This window comes from Petromyzon marinus, chromosome 9 (assembly GCF_048934315.1).
Source record: "Petromyzon marinus isolate PM22_M1 ecotype Great Lakes invasive population chromosome 9, UKy_Petmar_22M1.pri1.0, whole genome shotgun sequence".
Classification (NCBI taxonomy): Eukaryota; Metazoa; Chordata; class Hyperoartia; order Petromyzontiformes; family Petromyzontidae; genus Petromyzon; species Petromyzon marinus.
In genome coordinates, this window is record NC_133675.1 from 3,417,256 (window position 1) to 3,435,941 (window position 18,686).

Below are 18,686 nucleotides of genomic sequence, written 5' to 3' on the forward strand. Positions count from 1 at the left end.
ACCCCAAGAACACCATCCCCACCGTCAAACATGGAGGTGGAAACTATGCTTTGGGGGTGTTTTTCTGCTAAGGGGACAGGACAACTTCACCGCATCAAAGGGACGATGGACGGGGCCATGCACCGTCAAATCTTGGGTGAGAACCTCCTTCCCTCAGCCATGGCATTGAAAATGGGTCGTGGATGGGTATTCCAGCATGACAATGACCCAACACACACGGCCCAGGCAACAAAGGAGTGGCTCAAGAAGAAGCACATTAAGGTCCTGGAGTGGCCTAGCCAGTCTCCAAACCTTAATCCCATAGAAAATCTGTGGAGGGAGCTGAAGGTTCGAGTTGGCAAATGTCAGCCTCCAAACCTTAATGACTTGGAGAAGATCTGCAAAGAGGAATGGGACAAAATCCCTCCTGAGATGTGTGCAAACCTGGTGGCCAACTACAAGAAACGTCTGACCTCTGTGATTGCCAACAAGGGTTTTGCCACCAAGTACTAAGTCATGTTTTGCAGAGGGGTCAAATACTTATTTCCCTCATTAAAATGCAAATCAATTTATAACATTTTTGACATGCGTTTTTCTGGATTTTGTTGTTGTTATTCTATCTCTCACTGTTCAAATAAACCTACCATTAAAATTATAGACTGATCATTTCTTTGTCAGTGGGCAAACGTACAAAATCAGCAAGGGATCAAATACTTTTTTCCCCTCACTGTATGTTGAACTTCTTTCTCACCATATGTAGCCAACCATGCTAATTGGAGGCGTAGGGGGGAAAGGACAACAAACTAAACACAAAAATCAGTTCTAAAAAAAAATGAGTTATGAATCTAGATGATTTCAAAGTGCATAGCTTCAGTGGCTTCCTAATATCGGAAGGGGAGAGCATTCCAGACGGCAGCAGAAGCGCATTTGAAAGCACGATGCAGTGACCATTTTTTGTTCGATGGTTAGTCAAAATCCACTGCTAGAAGGATCACGGAGTTTATGCTATGGTTTAGGTAAACTCTGCGCCTCACCTAGTTTAGGTAAACTCTGCGCCTCACCTAGTTCTCCTGCTGGGTCAACGGACCCCAACCCGGCTCAAGGTACACGAGACGCACACACACAAAGGTACACGAGACACACACACACTAAGTCACCGTACGGCACGGATGCCCTTCCAGGTCTGTACATACGACCTGGCTTCAGGTCTTTTCCTCGTTACAAAGGTGACATACAAACGAAACAATTTTTTTATTTACCAGGTAAGGCCCACCGAGCTATATAGCTCTTTTTCAGAAACGATCTGGCAACAAATTATCTCAACGATGTGGCTCATCACGTGGAAATTTATAGCAGCCAAATACAATAAACGCATGGGGGAAATCTGGGGGGCAAAAACCGGAGGACCCGGAGAAAAATCAGCACGACCACGGGGAGAAAATGTAAACTCCAAATATACAGGCATCAAGGTTGGGATTGAACCCACGACCTCCTGTATACCAGGCGAGGTAGCTAAAATCTCGCCATCGTGGCGCCCTCATCCTTCACGGGACTCTAGATCTTCCTGTTGGTCACCGACCTTCCAGTGCCACTCAAGCACCCTTGTTGGTAACTTGCCATCCACCATCCCCACCTCGCATCGAAGGGCTCTGTTTAATCGGGTTAGCTGCTGCCTGACATTTGAGGGCGAATCATTATTACGTTCATCATTGTTCTGTTTCACACGGGTCGCGGCTAGCGTCTCCCCCGGGAAAAGTGGAGGGAGAGTGAGGCAGAGAAACCCGCATTACATCTCAGCAGTCGCCCGCTCACGTCACGCATCCGACGCTGGCTGAGCCGACATGGAGAAGTCACAGCGGCGTGACGCGCGAGCTGCGACGTCGTACGGCGTTCCGCTATCAGCTGCAAGCCGGAGTAAAAAGATGACCCTGCGGCAGCTGTTGGGGGATCACATTAACCATCTCCCAAAGGGTTAGAAGGAGAACGGAGAGCCTGATATCGAACGATGGCTCTGCCTGCTCGCTCGTCCGTGCGTCCGTCCACAGGGGATTAAATGTCACATTATTCCTACGCACACACGCACCCATCGTGGAGTCTACCTGCGCTGAAAAAGGATTACCCGTGGGGGATTTGCGGCGTGCGTACAACGTGCCCACCGCAGCGTGCATGCGGTGGGCGTAGTGACGCAATGCGATTAATTAAATGACCTCCCACGGCAGCAGGAGGCCTTTCCGAGTAGCCTGCCGTGGCCGCGTGCGAGCGGATTCTCCGCTTGCTGTTTGGCGGCGAGGAGCGGATTTTGGGTGGGCAGGCTTCCAGTCACCGAGATGCAGGCGAGCGTCGATCTGGGTTCCCGGTTTACAAATCGGAATAAATAACAAAAAAACTGTGCCTCGTTTTTGAGGATCCAACGTTAAGCACGGTGTTCAATTTGCATGCACAGCACAAAACACTTAAACTTTATTAAGGTGATAAGAGCTCTTTAGTTGAAATAATAACAATTTGCAATACGGTTGAGAGAGTTTTTTTCCCCTGCATTACGTCGCGTTTCTGTATTTGACCAATTCATCAATGCACACTTTGATGAGTTGTGCACACTAGGAATAACAATTATGGTGACCACCATGATGATGACGGTGTTGTGGCAATGCTAGTGATAGTGGTGGCGATGGCAGTGATACAGACGAGGGCAATGTTGACGATGTATATGATACTTAATAAAAATTATGACGACGATGACAAATATGGATGATAGCGAAGGTGATCAACTCCAATGAAGACCATAAAAGTGGAGACGGCGGTTTTGCGCTCACCAGGCTCGGCACCCTGGCACTGCACCCGATCTCTCCCCATGATCCACGCACCAAGGTGCCCGACTTCCACACCAACCAAATAGAGGGGCCACCCACGTTAACCGGAGAGCACAGGGAACTAGTTAGCGGTGGTTTCCTGGGTGAGTGGTGGGCTGACCCTGGATGAAGTGGGGGGGGGGGTGGGGGGTGGGGTGGGGATGGGTAGCGGGGGGGGGGGCATGTGCCGGGCAACAATCCTGACTCTCATACGGCTCCTGACCTTGGCCTAACACCTGATCTCGGGCCTTGCGTCCGCGCGTTAAGTCAGGTGAGATCCACGGTTGATCGGACCTGGCTCAGGATTCAAGTGAAAAAATATATAATGCATTACACATTAGGAGGCAGCCTCACCTCTAACTTTTTTTACAAAAGGGAGCGAGACGAATGCTGTGCGCCCCCTCACCACCCACTCAGCCCCCGCCCGCAAATTAAAAAGATGTTTCCCTCTTACCTGCGGAGAAAGCGTGGCGTGGGCACTGACAGTGACTGAGCGACATGCCTGTGATCCGCGTTCCAGCGCTTCGGAGGCAAGGGTTGGTGGATCATGCATTGCTTTGTTAAAGTCCCTACCATGCTGATTTGCCAGTTTCCAAGGCAGCCGAAAGATGGTAATACAGCAAACGGGTTCGTAAACCGGTCTATGGCAAGCTGTGAGTGAATGGGGCGCGACGGTGATATGTTAATTACCTCGCATGGTATACACGAGGTCATGGGTTCGATTCCGACCCTAACACCTGTAAATTTGAAGTTATTCCTGTGGTTGGGTGGATTTCTTTCTCGGCCCTCCGTTTTTTTTCTAAATGATCCGTGGGTTTTCCTCTGGGTGCTCTGCTGTTTCTTCCATATGAAACAACTGCATCCTGCAAGCTAATTCAGAGCCCTCTTGACTAAGTGTCGTGAGACTCATTGAAATTTTCCTGGATAAACTACATTATTACATAACCTGTTAACCCTTGTTTATTAATCGTTCGTGGGTCGACTCAACCAAGTAATTCAATGACAGTCATCCCTGGAGAGGGGACTGGTCCCCCCACCATAGAGATGGGGAATTTAAATCACTTGCTCAGCGGCCGCTACCGGAAATGACCGCAACTCCAATGCTCATTTGAGCAGGGAAACATTTGCAGCACCGGCTCCCGCAACTGCACTTGTATCGACCGCGGGCGAACGTCGGAGATAAAGATGAAATTAACGGGGAAGAAATTTACCCAGCAAACCCTGCTTGGAGCACAAAAACCCGCGCCGCTAAGCTGCTCTGGGGCGTCACGTGGGGTTCGCGCGCGACTCATGCCGTCCAAGCGCCGTTCGATTGTCCCATCATTCCTCGCTGGAGCAACAACAATCAATAGCCGGAGCCGCTGCCGTCCTCTGGGTGACCCGAAGAGACCAGCAGAGGAATCGTCTGCTCCGATTATCCGAGTTTATCTATGGCGGGGCTGATCAACGAACGTCCGTGGAACGGATGCTAGTGGAGCCATGATCTCTCTTCCCCGCACAGAAAGGAGGCTCTGCCCCCACCTCATCCCTCCCCTTCCTTCATCCACCCCCCTCCCTCCTTAACCGATCGCGACCCCTGTAACCGCAGCCATTCACCAGAGCCGTCAGGTCGAGACGGGTTCACCTGCGGCGCAGGGCGGTTGCGCGCATGTACATGTAGTTGCGCGCGTACGCATGCGCTTACCCGCATGCTTGCACTTGTGTGTTATCACGAGCAAGCGATCGTGCTCGCTGAAGGCACATGATTAATTTGGGCAAGAAAGAACCGCTGCTGTGCAAATACTAATTTAGGCGCGTAGGCACGCGCACGAGGAGACACGGGTGCGCAGCGCGTGCAGGACGCAAGTCGTATTTCTCAAAGCTGGCATGTTAGCCAATTCCCACGGACAACAGCGGGGCGCTGTTTACATTTGCTAAATAAAATGAGCACCGCTGTGAGATTTGCGTTGGCTCAGTCACGAGTGAGTGAGTTTGGGTGAGTGTGCCTGCGTGTTGGTGTGTGTGCGCGCATGCACACAGACACAAAGTGTGTGTGTGTGTGTGGGGCTCAGCAGCGCAGTGGTTAGTGCACTGCGCTTTGACCCCGGCGATCCGAGTTAAATTCCTGCGCATGGCCCACGTCGGTGGCGAATATCTGAACCGGTCCTGGGCCTCCCCTAGGTTGACTCAGTCTGAAATGAGCATTTAGTGCAGTGTGAATACATCAGCAATGGGGAGACAAAGGCAGCCAGGCGTGGTACTGGCCACCCACCCCTCTCGTGTGCTCTGTCGGCCAAAAGAAGTGCTCACAACACCAATTGCCCAAGCGGCCTGTTAGAGGCTCTATGGGGGATCTTTGTATTTTGTTTAGCCGGCCCCGATCCCTAGTACGGAGGCCTCAGCGGTGGCCTCGAGGGCGTCCTGGCCCCAGTGGTCTCAGCGCAACGGAGCGCCGGGGTGAAATAACTTAACCTTTCTGATCAATGATTGATGCCGGATCAATAGAGCGAAGTGGGTGGGATATTGTTCTGTGGAGCGCCGGTCTAGCAGAAGGCAAACTAAAAAAAGGCAACACCATGGTAAATAATTAAATAAATCGCAGGGGGGCGGCGGAAATGCGAAAAATGAATTGGGGAAATGGGACGACTGCGGGCAGCGTTCACTATTTAATGATTGTTTTTCTTGCTATATGCGCGAGGCCAGAAGTGCAATGTTTTATTAATTCTTCTCTTTACTTTCACGCGGCACGTAAAAAATATCAGGATCGCAGCAGGACCGGTTACTTAAGGGGCCACCCTTGGGCGGTCGCGGTTGATGCATTGCACTTTGCCAGCGCTTAATTTGGCCTAGACTGCGGCACAAAAACAAGGCCCCCCCCTGACCCCCCCCCCCCCCATCTCCCGCAGCACACCCCCCTCTCTCACTGCAACGCCCCCCGCCCCCTGCTCTCTCGCTCCGGCACGTGCGCAATGCGGGGCACCGTGGTATGCTGGGATTTCTAAAAGCCGGGCGACAGGCGAGAGAGAGTGCTCGGGAGCGATGCGGCCCGGCATTGATCGACGGGCGAGAGATGAGGGGACGGTCGCCCCCCAACCCCCAGAAGCAGGGAATAGGACAAACCGTGGCGGTGAGGAGGAGACGGACGTTTGATGTCAGACGGCCGCCCGCTCGCTCCTCGCTCGACCGACCAACCGACTGCCGCTGCCCACCCTTCCGCGGGTCTCCAGATTGATGAGCGACAGTACCATCCCCCACCCCCCACCCTCTACCCACACCCCCTTGCTAAAGAATGAGTCCAGAGGGAGGACACCACATGTGTGGCAGGTTAAGTCAATTAATTAGAAGTTTATAATGCCCACGGGGGAGGGGGTGAGGGGGGCCCAAGGGTCAACAGGCGCAAAGAAAATAATGTCAGGTAGCGCATGATTACATAACGGCAAAGATGTTTCTGCCGGGCGGCCTCACGTACCATGTGCATGACGCCCGTGACCCCCACGACCTCCAGGAGTCCGTCGTGCATGCACGGCTTGCTGAACTTCCCCTCACTGTCCGAGCCCCACAGATCGGCTCCAGAGCCCCAGCTGATGAACACAAGCCCACGGGATCACAGGTCAGCGGCATAGCAAGGCCAGCACATACCTTGCCTTAGCCCATCACACCTTCAGACACATTGCTCAAAATCATTAGGCCAGATCTAGTTCTGTAATGAGGCAACATTAATGATGATGGTGGCGAGGCATTCATCCGGTATTGGAGAAATAATGGCCAATGACGACGAGGATGATGAATATGTATGAGTTCTGAATTTGTGCACACGTGTATGTGTGCGAGTTGCCCATGGACACACGTGTATGTGTGTGAGTTGCCCGTGTACACACATGTATGTGCACGGCATGGAGCAACGATAGGAGCTCACAAATGTGGAGGGGGGGGGGGGAATTCTTCGTCTAGCAATTGATAAACCACGGCTCACGATGGCAATCATGACAATGGCGACGGTGTGCCGATGACAACAGTAACGATGATTACGGTGATGACCGTGACAAAATGACGATGTTCACGACAACGCCGAGCGTGGCACGTCGCACCTCGGGATGTTGAGGAAGATGAGCCCCTCCACGCTGGGCAGGTCGATGTCCACGTTGTCCACCTGCACCTTGATGTCCCGGTGGAGGTTGCGGTTATGCGTGATCTTCTGCAGTCCCACCTTCACGTACACGCTCTTGTTGTGCAGCCTGGGCAAAGGAGGGCGGCCGGACGGTCACACAGAACCCTCTCGAGTCTCTCTCTGTCACTCCGGGGGGAGCCGGCGAAGAGGGGTTAGGCCCCCCCCCCCCAGATAAAACGACATCACGGAACGTGAGTCAGTCGGTCATGCAGTCCGTCCCAAAGGACAATGATTTATCTTGCATCGGGAGAGATGGAAATCCTTCGGTATTTTATACGGTTATGTTTGGTTTCTGTAAGTTCGCTGGCGACTAACAAGACCAGCGTTTGAACGACCCACACCCTTCCACAGAGATCACACGCACAGTGGGCTGAGGGGAACTCCTGAAACACAGTAACCACGACTTCTAACCCTCGTCTCCTGGCTTGGCGATGCTTCTCCATTTCTTCAGGACGCTGTCTCTCACAGCGTCTGGCTGTTTGTAGCGAGCTCTTCCCACATATTTACATCAATCTTCCACATCTTCTCAAATTTGAGTGAAGCACATCCTTACAGCGCAAAAGCTGACCTCCTCTACTTCACGTAACGTACATACTGCGGCTGCAGGGCGGTGGTGGAGTTGGTAACGTTCGTGCATCACAGCTGCAAGGGCCGAGGTTTGATTGCCGACTCCGGCAGCCTCTCTGTGCGTTGCTGCTACGTTCTTCCCACTGTTCTGCGTGGGGTTCTCTCTACAGGTTTTGCAATACTCCAAAAGCTCAAATAAAGGGCGAAGGGAACGTGCAATGCAACCGGTACTGGTCAAACGTTAAAACCCTGAACATTGACACTGCAAATCACGAAATTGGGATCACACACAACAGCGGCAACATCGCCCCCTACTGCAAAAACTTGGCTATGATGCTCATGACAAAGATTCCTGAGAATCTGTGCGGCTTTCTTGGGTAAACAAACGGAACGATAAAATTATTGTTCACTTGGAATGGGGGACAATATATCAATATATATACAATATATCCTACATATATATGTATGATTGCTACTTATTCGGTTGATACTATACGAATGCAAACCGTCTTTGTTTCGTTTGATTATCATCACCTGCTGTTGAACTTCCCTGGGTCCTCCTCCCTGGCGTTGTGGAACCCCAGGCTGAGATCGGCATCGACGCCAATCCCAAAGTAATTGTTCATCTGCACGATCTGGTACGGCAGAGTGGGGAGTGGGGGGGCGAGGGGAGGGGGGGGCAGCGGAGTGGGGGCAGCATGGTCAGCAAACACCAAACGCCGGGAGGGAAAGGTCACCCGCAGAACAACCACATATGCACGCACAAGCGTAAACATATGCTCCTGAACGTCGAGCCGACGTGCGGGGGGCAGGGGGACGGGCGTTGGCTTGCTGCAGTGAGAGCGTGGTGCAGTTGAATGCGTAGCACCGGATACATTTTCGTTGGGACAATAGCGCAACGTTCCTTCTGTTCCTGCAAACCCCTGGGGAGAGGCGGTGGCGAGAGCCGAACTCACGGCGGAAGTGGCACGCAGATCCCACCAAGAACCCTCGCCACGTTGACGTTAATACTGAAAAGATTTTCTGTTTGTTTATTGCAATGTTTGTAATCGCCCTTTCCCTGACTCTCCGTTTCATCCCCGAGCTAAAAAGCCAGTTTTATTTATCCGAAACGAAATTATAACTTCAAAGTAAAGATTCACAGGGTGTAGCGTCACAGTGTAACAGCGAATGTGTGACAATGTGCAAGTGTGTGAGTGTGGGGAGCAGTAGCGCAGCGGTTAGCGTGCCGCGTTAAGAACCCGGTGACCCAAGTTTTATTTCCACTCACGGCCAACACCAGTGACGATTATATGAACCGGTCCTGGGCCTCCCCTAGATCGACTCGGCCTCAAGTGAGTCCCTGGTGCGATGTGTAAACATCGCCACCGGGGAGACAAAGGTGACCGGGCGTGGTGCTGGTTACCCACCCCTCGTGTGCCATGCAGGCCTTAAACGTGCTCACTCACACCACTTGCTCCAACAGTCTGTTAAGGCTACACGGGGGACCTTAATGTTTGTGTGAGTGTGGGTGGGTGAGTGACAGTGGCACCGAGCACGTGCTGGCCATCGTGGGTGCTCGCTAACGGCATGGTAGTGTGCGTGTGAACATGCGTGACGGTGTGCGCACAAGAAAAATAACTACTACATACGCACGTACAAACATCCTTATCATACACACGCGTGTGTGTACTTCTATACACGTGTCCCCATACACCGACCGGTACACACACATTCACACGAAGCCAATATTTTTTTTTTAAACCTTAAAGACAACTTTTGGGATAAGCTCTGTTCGTGACCGCCCATTAAAAATGGCGTGGCAGTTGAGGAGATGGTGTGTGTGATTAGCATCACGAGACCACCTCTAATCTCCCCAGTTATGATGTTTATACAGTTCCATATACTCATTTAAGGTTGAGCTGACCAAGGGCATTCCCAGGACCAGCTCTCTATGACCAGAAACCAAACCCAGGACAACCTAGGACCTTGGCGCAGTGCATGAAGCACAGCGCCACCACTCCCCAACAATAACAACGGCTGGCATGCGCTGCAAAGTGACGGTGAATTGTGCCAGGCTAGGTGTGTATTGTGAGGCCGTTGTGTAAAATGTGGAAGGCTCGCTGGCAGGAGGTCAAGGGACAGACCCAGGTGTTATGAGTTAACTGCATGAGATGAATCGCAGATGTGCCACCTGTGCTCCCCGCTGCGCCAATTTCCCAACAAAACAAATTGACAAAGACCCCTCGTATAGCCTTAACAGACTGTCGGGACAACACAAAGTGACACACACATACACACAGATACACAAAGTAGAGATCTTTTCACACCATATCCGGTACTCATTTAACCATATCAAAGACAAAGATCCCCCATATAGCCCTAACAGACTGTTGGGGTAAGTGCTGTTAGCGAGCAGCACCTATGAAGGCCGGCATGGCACACAAGGGGGTGAAGGAGGCCAGTACCACGCCGGGCCACCTTTTTATCCCTCGTGGCGATACACACTGCACCAGGTACTCATTTGAGGCCGAGCTAACCTAGGGGAGGCCCAGGACAGGTTCAGCTAATCATCATTGGTGTTGGCCATGAGCGGGAATCAAACTTGGGTCACAGGGATCGTAGCGCAGTTCATTAACTACTATGCCACCGCTCCCCCTCCCACAACAAGCACAAACATGCACGCACGCCCACCCTGGGCATGCTGGTCCGTTCTTGTGCACACTCAGGCTCGTTGGCGTCCAGCAGAATGGTCCAGCGGTCCATCTTCACCTCCTGGGCCTCGTCAACGTTGATGAGCACGGAAAGTGGGTCCTCCCCGGAGTAGCCCGGGCCCCAGCGCAGCACCCGTGCCAGGTCATTACCTGCGACAAGAACAGAAAACAACAGTACAGCAATGTTTTTTATCCATCTATGCGGAGCTTTGAGCGCTGCATCCCCTCGTATGCCCTGGGTTTTCTCCAGATACTCCGGGTTCCTCCCCCACCCATGAATGGATATGAGACTAAGTGAGTCTTTTTATTGGTTAAATAACGGGCGTTAATATTTGTATTAACCCTGAGCCCTGTCTTAATAGGTGTTCGCCAACATGCTCCACAATCTGACCCCAGGCACTTTAACCTTTAACCTTCGACCCTACCAGCAAGTAGTACAATTCACCCAAACGACACCGCTGTAGCCACGGTGACCCGGCTCACTGTGGGTGTTGTGGGGCCAAGTGGGGGGGGGATGGAGGGCTGGGCTCACCCGTGCCGAGCGGCAGGATGGCGACGGGCGGCTGTGTGCAGGCGAGCTTCAGCTTGATGTCCTCGAGCAGTGACAGCACCCAGCCCACTGTGCCGTCCCCGCCGCACACCAGCAGCCGAAAACGCGGCACCTCCCGGAATACGTGGAGCCTGCGAGGAGGGAATGCCACGCGCGCCTCTCAGTGGATGCGTACCCCCACCCCCCCACATTTACCCTCGTGCCCGATACCGCATCGCCACCGGCGATGTTAACAATTCGTCAGATGTCGAGAGTCGCGATTCCATTTCAAGAGGCCGCCTGCCCCCTGGGACTTATCGACGCTGCCCTCCGGGCCACCGGAAGTGGGGTGGGCCAAAAGGGGCAACTTGGCCCCGGAACCCCACACAAAGGCGCCCCACCCCCCCTGCCCCCCGACAACGTGCCTGTTCCTTCTGTCGCTAACACATAAGGAGACCCCACAACAGGGGTGGAGCCAGGGGGGTGACAGGGTAGACAATTGTCACCCCGAAAAAAAATAAAAAATCGAAAATCTGAAACATTTTTCGTTTAAGTGTACGACACTCGGTCTGGCGGACTCCGTGCAACTGCATCGTCAGAGTGTGTCGCCAACCGATGGCGTCTAGTTCAACAGCCTGACTCTCTAATCATTCTTAAAATTAACATTTGTTGAATGTCACCCCGGGCTGAAAATCCTGGCTCCGCCCCTGCCCCACAAGTCATTCTGTCGTGGCTGTCCCAGAGGCTCACTAGTGCTGGCCCAGCTGCCTGCTTGGCGCAACGGGCCTCCTCATCTGCGCCCGGCAAATGCGGCCGCTGGCGTGGGAACCGGACGCGCAGGCGAGGTCAGGATCATCGGGTACGGGTGCTTTACTCTTTGGCGGCAGAGCCCCGGGGTATCACCCAGTCGCCCACAATGTGCCCGACCACGTCACATCTCGGAAGCTAAGCAGGATGGAGCTTGGATAGCGCTGCCGTGGGTGATCACCATAGGCCAGGAGTCAGCAACCTGCGGCTCCGGAACCGCATGTAGCTCTTTAAGGACTACTTCGTCACGTTATTTATTAAGAACCACCGTCTGTAATTCACATGCATGCATTGCGTTCAAAACAAACGGCTCTTCTTGTTATTTTGGTTGCCGACCCTTGCCATAGGCGGTCGCGGTGACTGCGTGGCGGGCAGCAGAGGCGAGGCGAAACCCGCCGTCATACCGTACTTCTATTCTCCCCCATTTCCGCCAACCCACACCGACCGGCACGGCGAGGTTTGTTCAAGCCGTTCGGCTGCGGTTGCGAACGCCCTCATCCAGCAGCGGATTCGGCAACAGGTGCCGCATGCGTGCACGTCACGGCCCCCCCGCCACTGCGCATCGCCACCCCCTGAACCCGCCGACCCCAGCCCGGGCACGTACCCCGGCAAGGGACCTCCGCAGGCCAGGTCGAACACCTGGTGGGGGTTGACCGCCTTGCGGAAGCTGTGAAGCAGCTCGCGACCCTGCATGCCCCCGCTCCGTGGGTTGATCAGCACCAGCAGGGGGTGGCAGCTGCGTGGCATCTGCTCCGGCTGGGGGTGTAAGCGAGGGTGTGTGTGTGTGCGAGGAGAGGGGGGAGCGAACGTATATTCATGTGTATGCGCGCATGAACGTGTGCGAGAGCGTGCGTGAGCGTGTGTTTATGTTTGTGCGTGCACATGTACATGTGCAAGTGTGCGCGAGTACGTGAGTGTATGTATGCGTGCAGGTGTTGTATACGTTCAGGTGTATTTACGTATGCGTTCAGGTGTATGTGCATATGTGTTTACATGTACGTGTGTGTGTGCATGAGTGTGGCCGTAAATACATGTATGTGTCAACGTGTGTGCATGTACTGCGGCACATATGAGTTGGGGCACGCGTGTGCGTGCATGTATGAATGTGCGCGTGTGTGTGTGTGTGTGCACGAGGCGAGAGCGAAATGATTAGCGCACAGCATTGCGATCCCAAGTCTGGCGCTATGGCACACAATTCCACAGCACCAAATAACCCAGAATGCCCCTGGGTTTGGTTTCTGGTCATATAGAGCTGGTCCTGGGAATACCCTTGGTCAGCTCAGCTGACCAAGGGCATTCCCAGTATATGGAACTGTATAAACATCATAACTGGGGAGACTAAAGGTGGTCTCGTGATGCGAATCACACACACCATCTCCTCATCTGCCACGCCATTTTTAATGGGCGCTCACGAACAGAGCTTATCCCAAAAGTTGTCTTTAAGGTTTTAAAATGTTTTTTTGGCTTCGTGTGAATGTGTGTGTGTATCGGTCGGTGTATGTGGACACGTGTATATAAGTACACACACGCGTGTGTATGATAAGCTAAGCAGCTTCGAGTCTGGAAAGTGCTTCAATGGGCGACCACCACGCATTAACACATCTTATCATCTGCGGGGCTACGTTGTGGCTAGCAGAGGGGAGGAGTGCTGCAAAATCAATTGTTGTACTGTATTATTACATTCCCATGGCCCGTACGGCGCGCAGAGGCCCTCGTCCATCCAGCAGTGGACCGAACAAAGGGCTGCCACGTGTGTGTGACGTTACTGTGCGACGAGCGCTCACGATCAGCGTTGGGAGCAGGTTGATGCTAATGATCTTGTCGTCCACCGTGATCTTGCTGTCGTTGGCCAGACGGAACAGGCGCTCCGCCTCCGCGCACGACGACACCTCAAGGGCCACCGCGCCTACAGGGAGGGGGTGGAGCGGGGGGGGTACGGAGAAATGTGAGATTACAGGGAGCGGGGCACATGGGCAGTATGGACGGCACAAGGAGGAGGTGCTAAGGAGGCACGGGACAAGATGGAGAGTAAGGTTTTTTTTATCTGAGCTATTCTGGTTTGGATGAACCAAGACTCGCCCACCAAAATGAGTCTTGACACTCGGTAACGGGACAGTTATCACATGTCCCTCTCTGTGTGTCTCTGTATTAGCCGGCTCTCTGGGTTGTATTGCATTATATTTCTAAGTTTGCTACGTTTTTTCTCATTCATTCGTACCTGATGATAGTTGCTTGTGTTGCAATCGAATTGTCGTATTCTATTATTATTACATTTATTTTCTTTCTACGTGACTTTACCGAAAGAACCAAAGAGTAATTCCTGCAGTCACGAAAGCTTCGAATCTAGTTTGTTATCACAGCAGTTACATTCATGCCGTTTGAGAAAAGTGACCATCATCAAACTGCTGGTTTCCTGCGCGATCACTGCTGACCACACCGTGACCGGCAACTCCCTGCACTCGCAGAACTGGTTTCAATCAGAGGTAGCTAAAACCCGGATTCGAACCCAGCCTCTCGGCGGTGCCATCCAAGGGTCTCCCGACTCAAACAAACGCCGGCTGAGCCACCAGGCCACCTGACAATGCTTCACAGCGAGTGGGCCTCATGTTTCACAGCAGGTGGATCTCAATGTTTCACAGTGAGTGGATCTCAGTGTGAGCAGAACTGATTGTTAAGGCCTCCTGTTGTTGTGGCTAGGGAACATTATATCCGCCGAGGTGTCCGGCCACCCAAGGACACGGCTCACATTTACACAACAAACCGTAAAACTCTGGATCCAATCACTACGAAATTTCCCCACATCTCACCATGCACCAATGCCCAGACCTTTATCAATTTTGGGGCAGATTGGCTATTAAATACCTTCATGCAATTTAATTAAACAGAAATCAATGTCATGCCGTGTACAGGTGCAATTAGCGCGCGTGCGCCATGCGTTAGGAGCGCATGTGCCGGATGTGCGTCCTTTCGCGTCCACGTGAACGCGTTTTCTAAGCGCACACGTTTCTCTGCACGGTCGATTTCCTGGCTCACGGGCTGGTGTTTATGTATGAAGAAACCCTGCATTGGCAAGTACCTTGTTTGGAGTAGATTTGCGTTATAGTTGCCGTGTTTTCTGAAAAAAATAGAAGCGTAAACATTGTTTATCATGTGGGCATTACAAGGGGAGCATTAACGCAACTTAGTTCACATCACAAGGTTAACCCGAAATTACCCAGCCAGCCGTAGCACAAGTACATAATAATGAAAAAATTAAACACAATGACACATTTTCACTTTATATTACCAATTAAAATATTTTCCTTTAAGATAAAAAAAAACCTTCAATTGGTTCATACGCAATTATAATTTTTTATAAAAAGATGTGAGGTTAAAAGGAAAATAACCACATTGTCTCTCAAGTGTGAAATGCGTTTCATTAGCAAGCCTGGCGCAGGCCCACACACACACACAAACACAATCCCACACTATATAAATGTACTAATGCTCACACACCAGCATGCGCAATTACGCACCGATGCACACATTATTTAATACACCCACACACACAGACACACAGACATGTATGCATACACCAGCACAAATACACGCAAAATAAATAAGCACACAATACGCCTCCTTCACATGTCTCTACCTCTCGCATAATCAATACGAGTATGTTTTGCACAGCCCATCAGCCACACGGCCTTTTGGGAGCGCATCATTTCAGCAATATTGGTTCAACACGAGCAAAATTGTTGACCGGTTTGGATTTTCAGTATCTTACCAGCAGCGAAGCTTATATGAACCAGGCTGGTGAACTGCCAGATGTATATCAGCAAGGACACTCTCTCGGCTAGTTATGCAAGCTATCCGACACCTGTTAGATACGGGTCTTATACAACAACAACAACAGCCGCCATTCGCCAATAAGTGGCAGTGACGTCACCACGGCGCTCGTGCCAGGCCACAAGGATCCCCCGCACAGCCTTAAGAGACTGTTGAGCAAGTGCTATTACCGAGCACCTATAATAGCGGCGATGTTTACACACCACACCAGGTCATCTGAGGCTGAGTTGACCTAGGGGAGGCCCATGACCTTCAAATAATTGACACTGGTATTGGCCATGAGCGGGAATCAAACCTCGATTCGCCAGGTTTGTAGCGCAGCGCACTAACCACGACACTACAGCTCCCCAGGCCACGCACACACAGGCACGCAAGCAGGCACGCGTGCAGATCTTCATCTCGAGGCCATGGCGGCGGCATGGACAAGCCACGCGGCAGAGCGGTGCACGGGAGCCAAGGTCGCACGCGCACGGTGCCTTCTGGTGAGCGTGACGTACGCACGCGCCCCGGCGCTCAGGGTAACTCGTACTCAATCTCGCGGCACAGATAAGGCAGCGCCTATCACCGCCCGCGACTGCGTGCGGCGCACACTCGCGTGAGCGCGCACACGCACGGCACGCACATACACAGAGCAGCGGCCGCTGCCATTCGCTACGATGTCACCATGGCACAAGTGCCAGGTTAGGTGCATTTTAAAGCCGCGAGAAAGCTCCGAATGCACGTGTGGAGGAAGTCAGAGGACAGACCCTGGTGTTGGTGTTATAGACTGGGGAAGACTGGCGCATGAACCACCTGTGCTCCCTACTGCATACAAAGATCCTCCAATAGCCTTTTAATTCTCAGGCTGTTGAGGCAAGGACTGTTAGCGAGCGCCTGTGAAGACCAGCACGGTACTCATGGGGGTGGTGTGGCCAGCACCAGACCTGGTTTTATTTGTGTTTGGGTGATTTGTTTACCTTTCTTGTACTATGCACTATCACGTGTTTTTGTACTATTTGTTGTAGTAACGTTCTTACCCCGTGCCCCTACTGCACATTTGTGAAAAAGAGCTTTATAGCTCATTGGATTCCTCCAGTATAAATACATATTCTGATTCTGGTTGCCCGTGTCTCCCCGGGGCTGAGGTTTACACACTGCACCAGGTACTCATTTAATGCCGAGTCGACCGAGGGGAGGGTCCACGATCGGGTTCAGACATTGGCGAGGAAACAAACTCGGGATCATAGCGGAGTGCACTAATCACTACTCTACGACTCCCCAATGCGTACACACACATTAACAAAAATCGCACGCACTCACCATTGAGTTTTACGTGCGTGCGCAGCAGGGAGAGGTAATCGGGGGCAGCGAGGCCGGGGGGAAGCCCCCCCACCAGCAGCTGGGTGTTGCCATCCCCATCGAGTTTTGCCGTGATGTAGAAGCGCGTCAGGTTTATCCGCTGCACTGAAAGCTGCACGCACGCACGCGCAGACACACACACATGGATACGCGCACAAACACAGGCACGTACACACACATACACACACGTGCACAAACACACACGCGCACACATACCTACACCCACGCACACACACCCACCGGCACATACATACATACATACACACACAAAGATCCTCTGCTTAGCCTTAGAAACTTCAGGGGAAAATGCTGTTATAGTGAGCACCTATTTAGATTGGCTTGGTACACGAGAGGGTGGTGTAGCCAGCACCACAGATGTCTGATGTTTACACACTGCACCAGGTGCTCATCTAAGACTGAGCTGACCATGGGGAGTCTCAAGACACAGTTCGGATACCATGTCGTCACTGAAGTTGAGCTTGGCTGGGAGTTGAACCCAGGCCGCCGCTGGGATTGTAGCGCAGCGTGCGAACTGCTGTGCCACCGCTCTCCGTACGCGTAAACGCACGCTCGTTATTCGCACGGTCGCACAAGTAGCGCCGCACCCTCTCATCGAAGGAAAGGGCTTTAAATGTGGAGGATTATTAAGTGTTTAAGAATAAATCGTGTTTTCCGATTCATTTATTTCATTTCAATTACATTCCCATTGTGCTGTTGTCTGGCGTCACATCGTTTAATTTATGGCTCTTTTGTTAATCCACTGCTGGATGAAGGCCTTGGGGATTGTTTGCCCATACTTCACCACACCTGCTCAGTGCGGGATGGTGAAGAGGAGGGGACCAACAGCGGTTTGGATATCAGAATCTGGATATTTATTCATACTGGATGATCCAATGAGCTATAAAGCTCTTTTTCACAGATGTCTAGTGTATCACTCGCCATGAAGGGGAAAATTGTGCTGGGGTCGCGCGGGTTTGTGGCACGGCGTGCGAACCGTGGGCACCCCCCGCCCCCCCCCCCCCCCCCGCTGCCCCAGCCGTGTCGCTACGATGAAGACAGCTGCGTGCCATCGCATTGCTCCAGGGATCGGCGCCGGAAGATGACATCGCAGAGCCACTCCCGAAGCCTCTTCGAAAGATAGATTGTTTTTATATATATCTACAAACCGGTGGCAAACATTTAATATGCCCAACCAAAAGGATTTGCCGCCTGGCAATCGAAGCAAATTTTTTTTAATTCTCAATCCAGAGTTTTGCCGAGTTAAGCGGAAAAAAGCCAATCCTAACAAGGTTTATTTTTGCGTGTGCAGTCATCGCTAAGTGGGTTGAGATGTTCCTCTCAATACACTGGAAAGCGAAGTCTCATTCATAGCAGTTCAATGCTGGATTGGAGCCCAGGTTTCTCAGTGGTGTGGTCTCACTGCTATGATAGTGCCTTAATGGTCATTATGACGCCCACCCAACCCCTCCGCCTCACCGCACCCAGGTCACCCGGCCACTTCTGTCCCGTGCTTTCCTTTCTCCGAGCATGTTTAAAGCAGTGCTAAACCTGTCTTTAATGGTGATTATCATCAAATAATTTTGATGCAATGCTGCCGCAAGTTACAATTATCATTTAGACGCGTGACGCATGACGATCTCACAATACGTAAGAACGAGCACACAACAAACACGTAGTAATATTTTACGACTTAATTCGATGATCCGGGATAGCCTTGCGAAATCTGACGACTGTTTTTTTTTTTACGGAGGTCTCTTGCATTGGCACGTTTGGCCAATTCCAACGAGGATATGCTTTGCACGTGGGAGGAAAGCGGAACAACCCGGAGTAAAATCCTCGGCACGCGTAGGCGGTTTGACGACGAACCCACTTGCTGCCCTGCCACCTCTCGGATACCACGCAGCCCGGCGAGTTTGCGAGTTAGTTTCGCAAGCATCCGAGCGAGCCGC

At 52.2% G+C, this 18,686-nt stretch overlaps 1 protein-coding gene across 1 annotated transcript in view; it reads right to left on the reverse strand.

Annotated features, from left to right (window-relative positions):
• The window catches only part of DGKQ (diacylglycerol kinase theta), a 72,093-nt gene that overhangs the window by 10,907 nt on the left and 42,500 nt on the right, over positions 1-18,686 (reverse strand). Inside the window, exons 14-22 of the mRNA XM_076065820.1 lie at positions 16,699-16,849; positions 14,648-14,686; positions 13,356-13,477; positions 12,176-12,327; positions 10,768-10,916; positions 10,216-10,385; positions 8,077-8,177; positions 6,896-7,042; positions 6,277-6,388 (exon numbers count right to left, since the gene is read on the reverse strand). Of these exons, the coding sequence (XP_075921935.1) occupies positions 6,277-6,388; positions 6,896-7,042; positions 8,077-8,177; positions 10,216-10,385; positions 10,768-10,916; positions 12,176-12,327; positions 13,356-13,477; positions 14,648-14,686; positions 16,699-16,849 (1,143 nt within the window). The remainder of the gene's footprint in view (positions 1-6,276; positions 6,389-6,895; positions 7,043-8,076; positions 8,178-10,215; positions 10,386-10,767; positions 10,917-12,175; positions 12,328-13,355; positions 13,478-14,647; positions 14,687-16,698; positions 16,850-18,686) is intronic.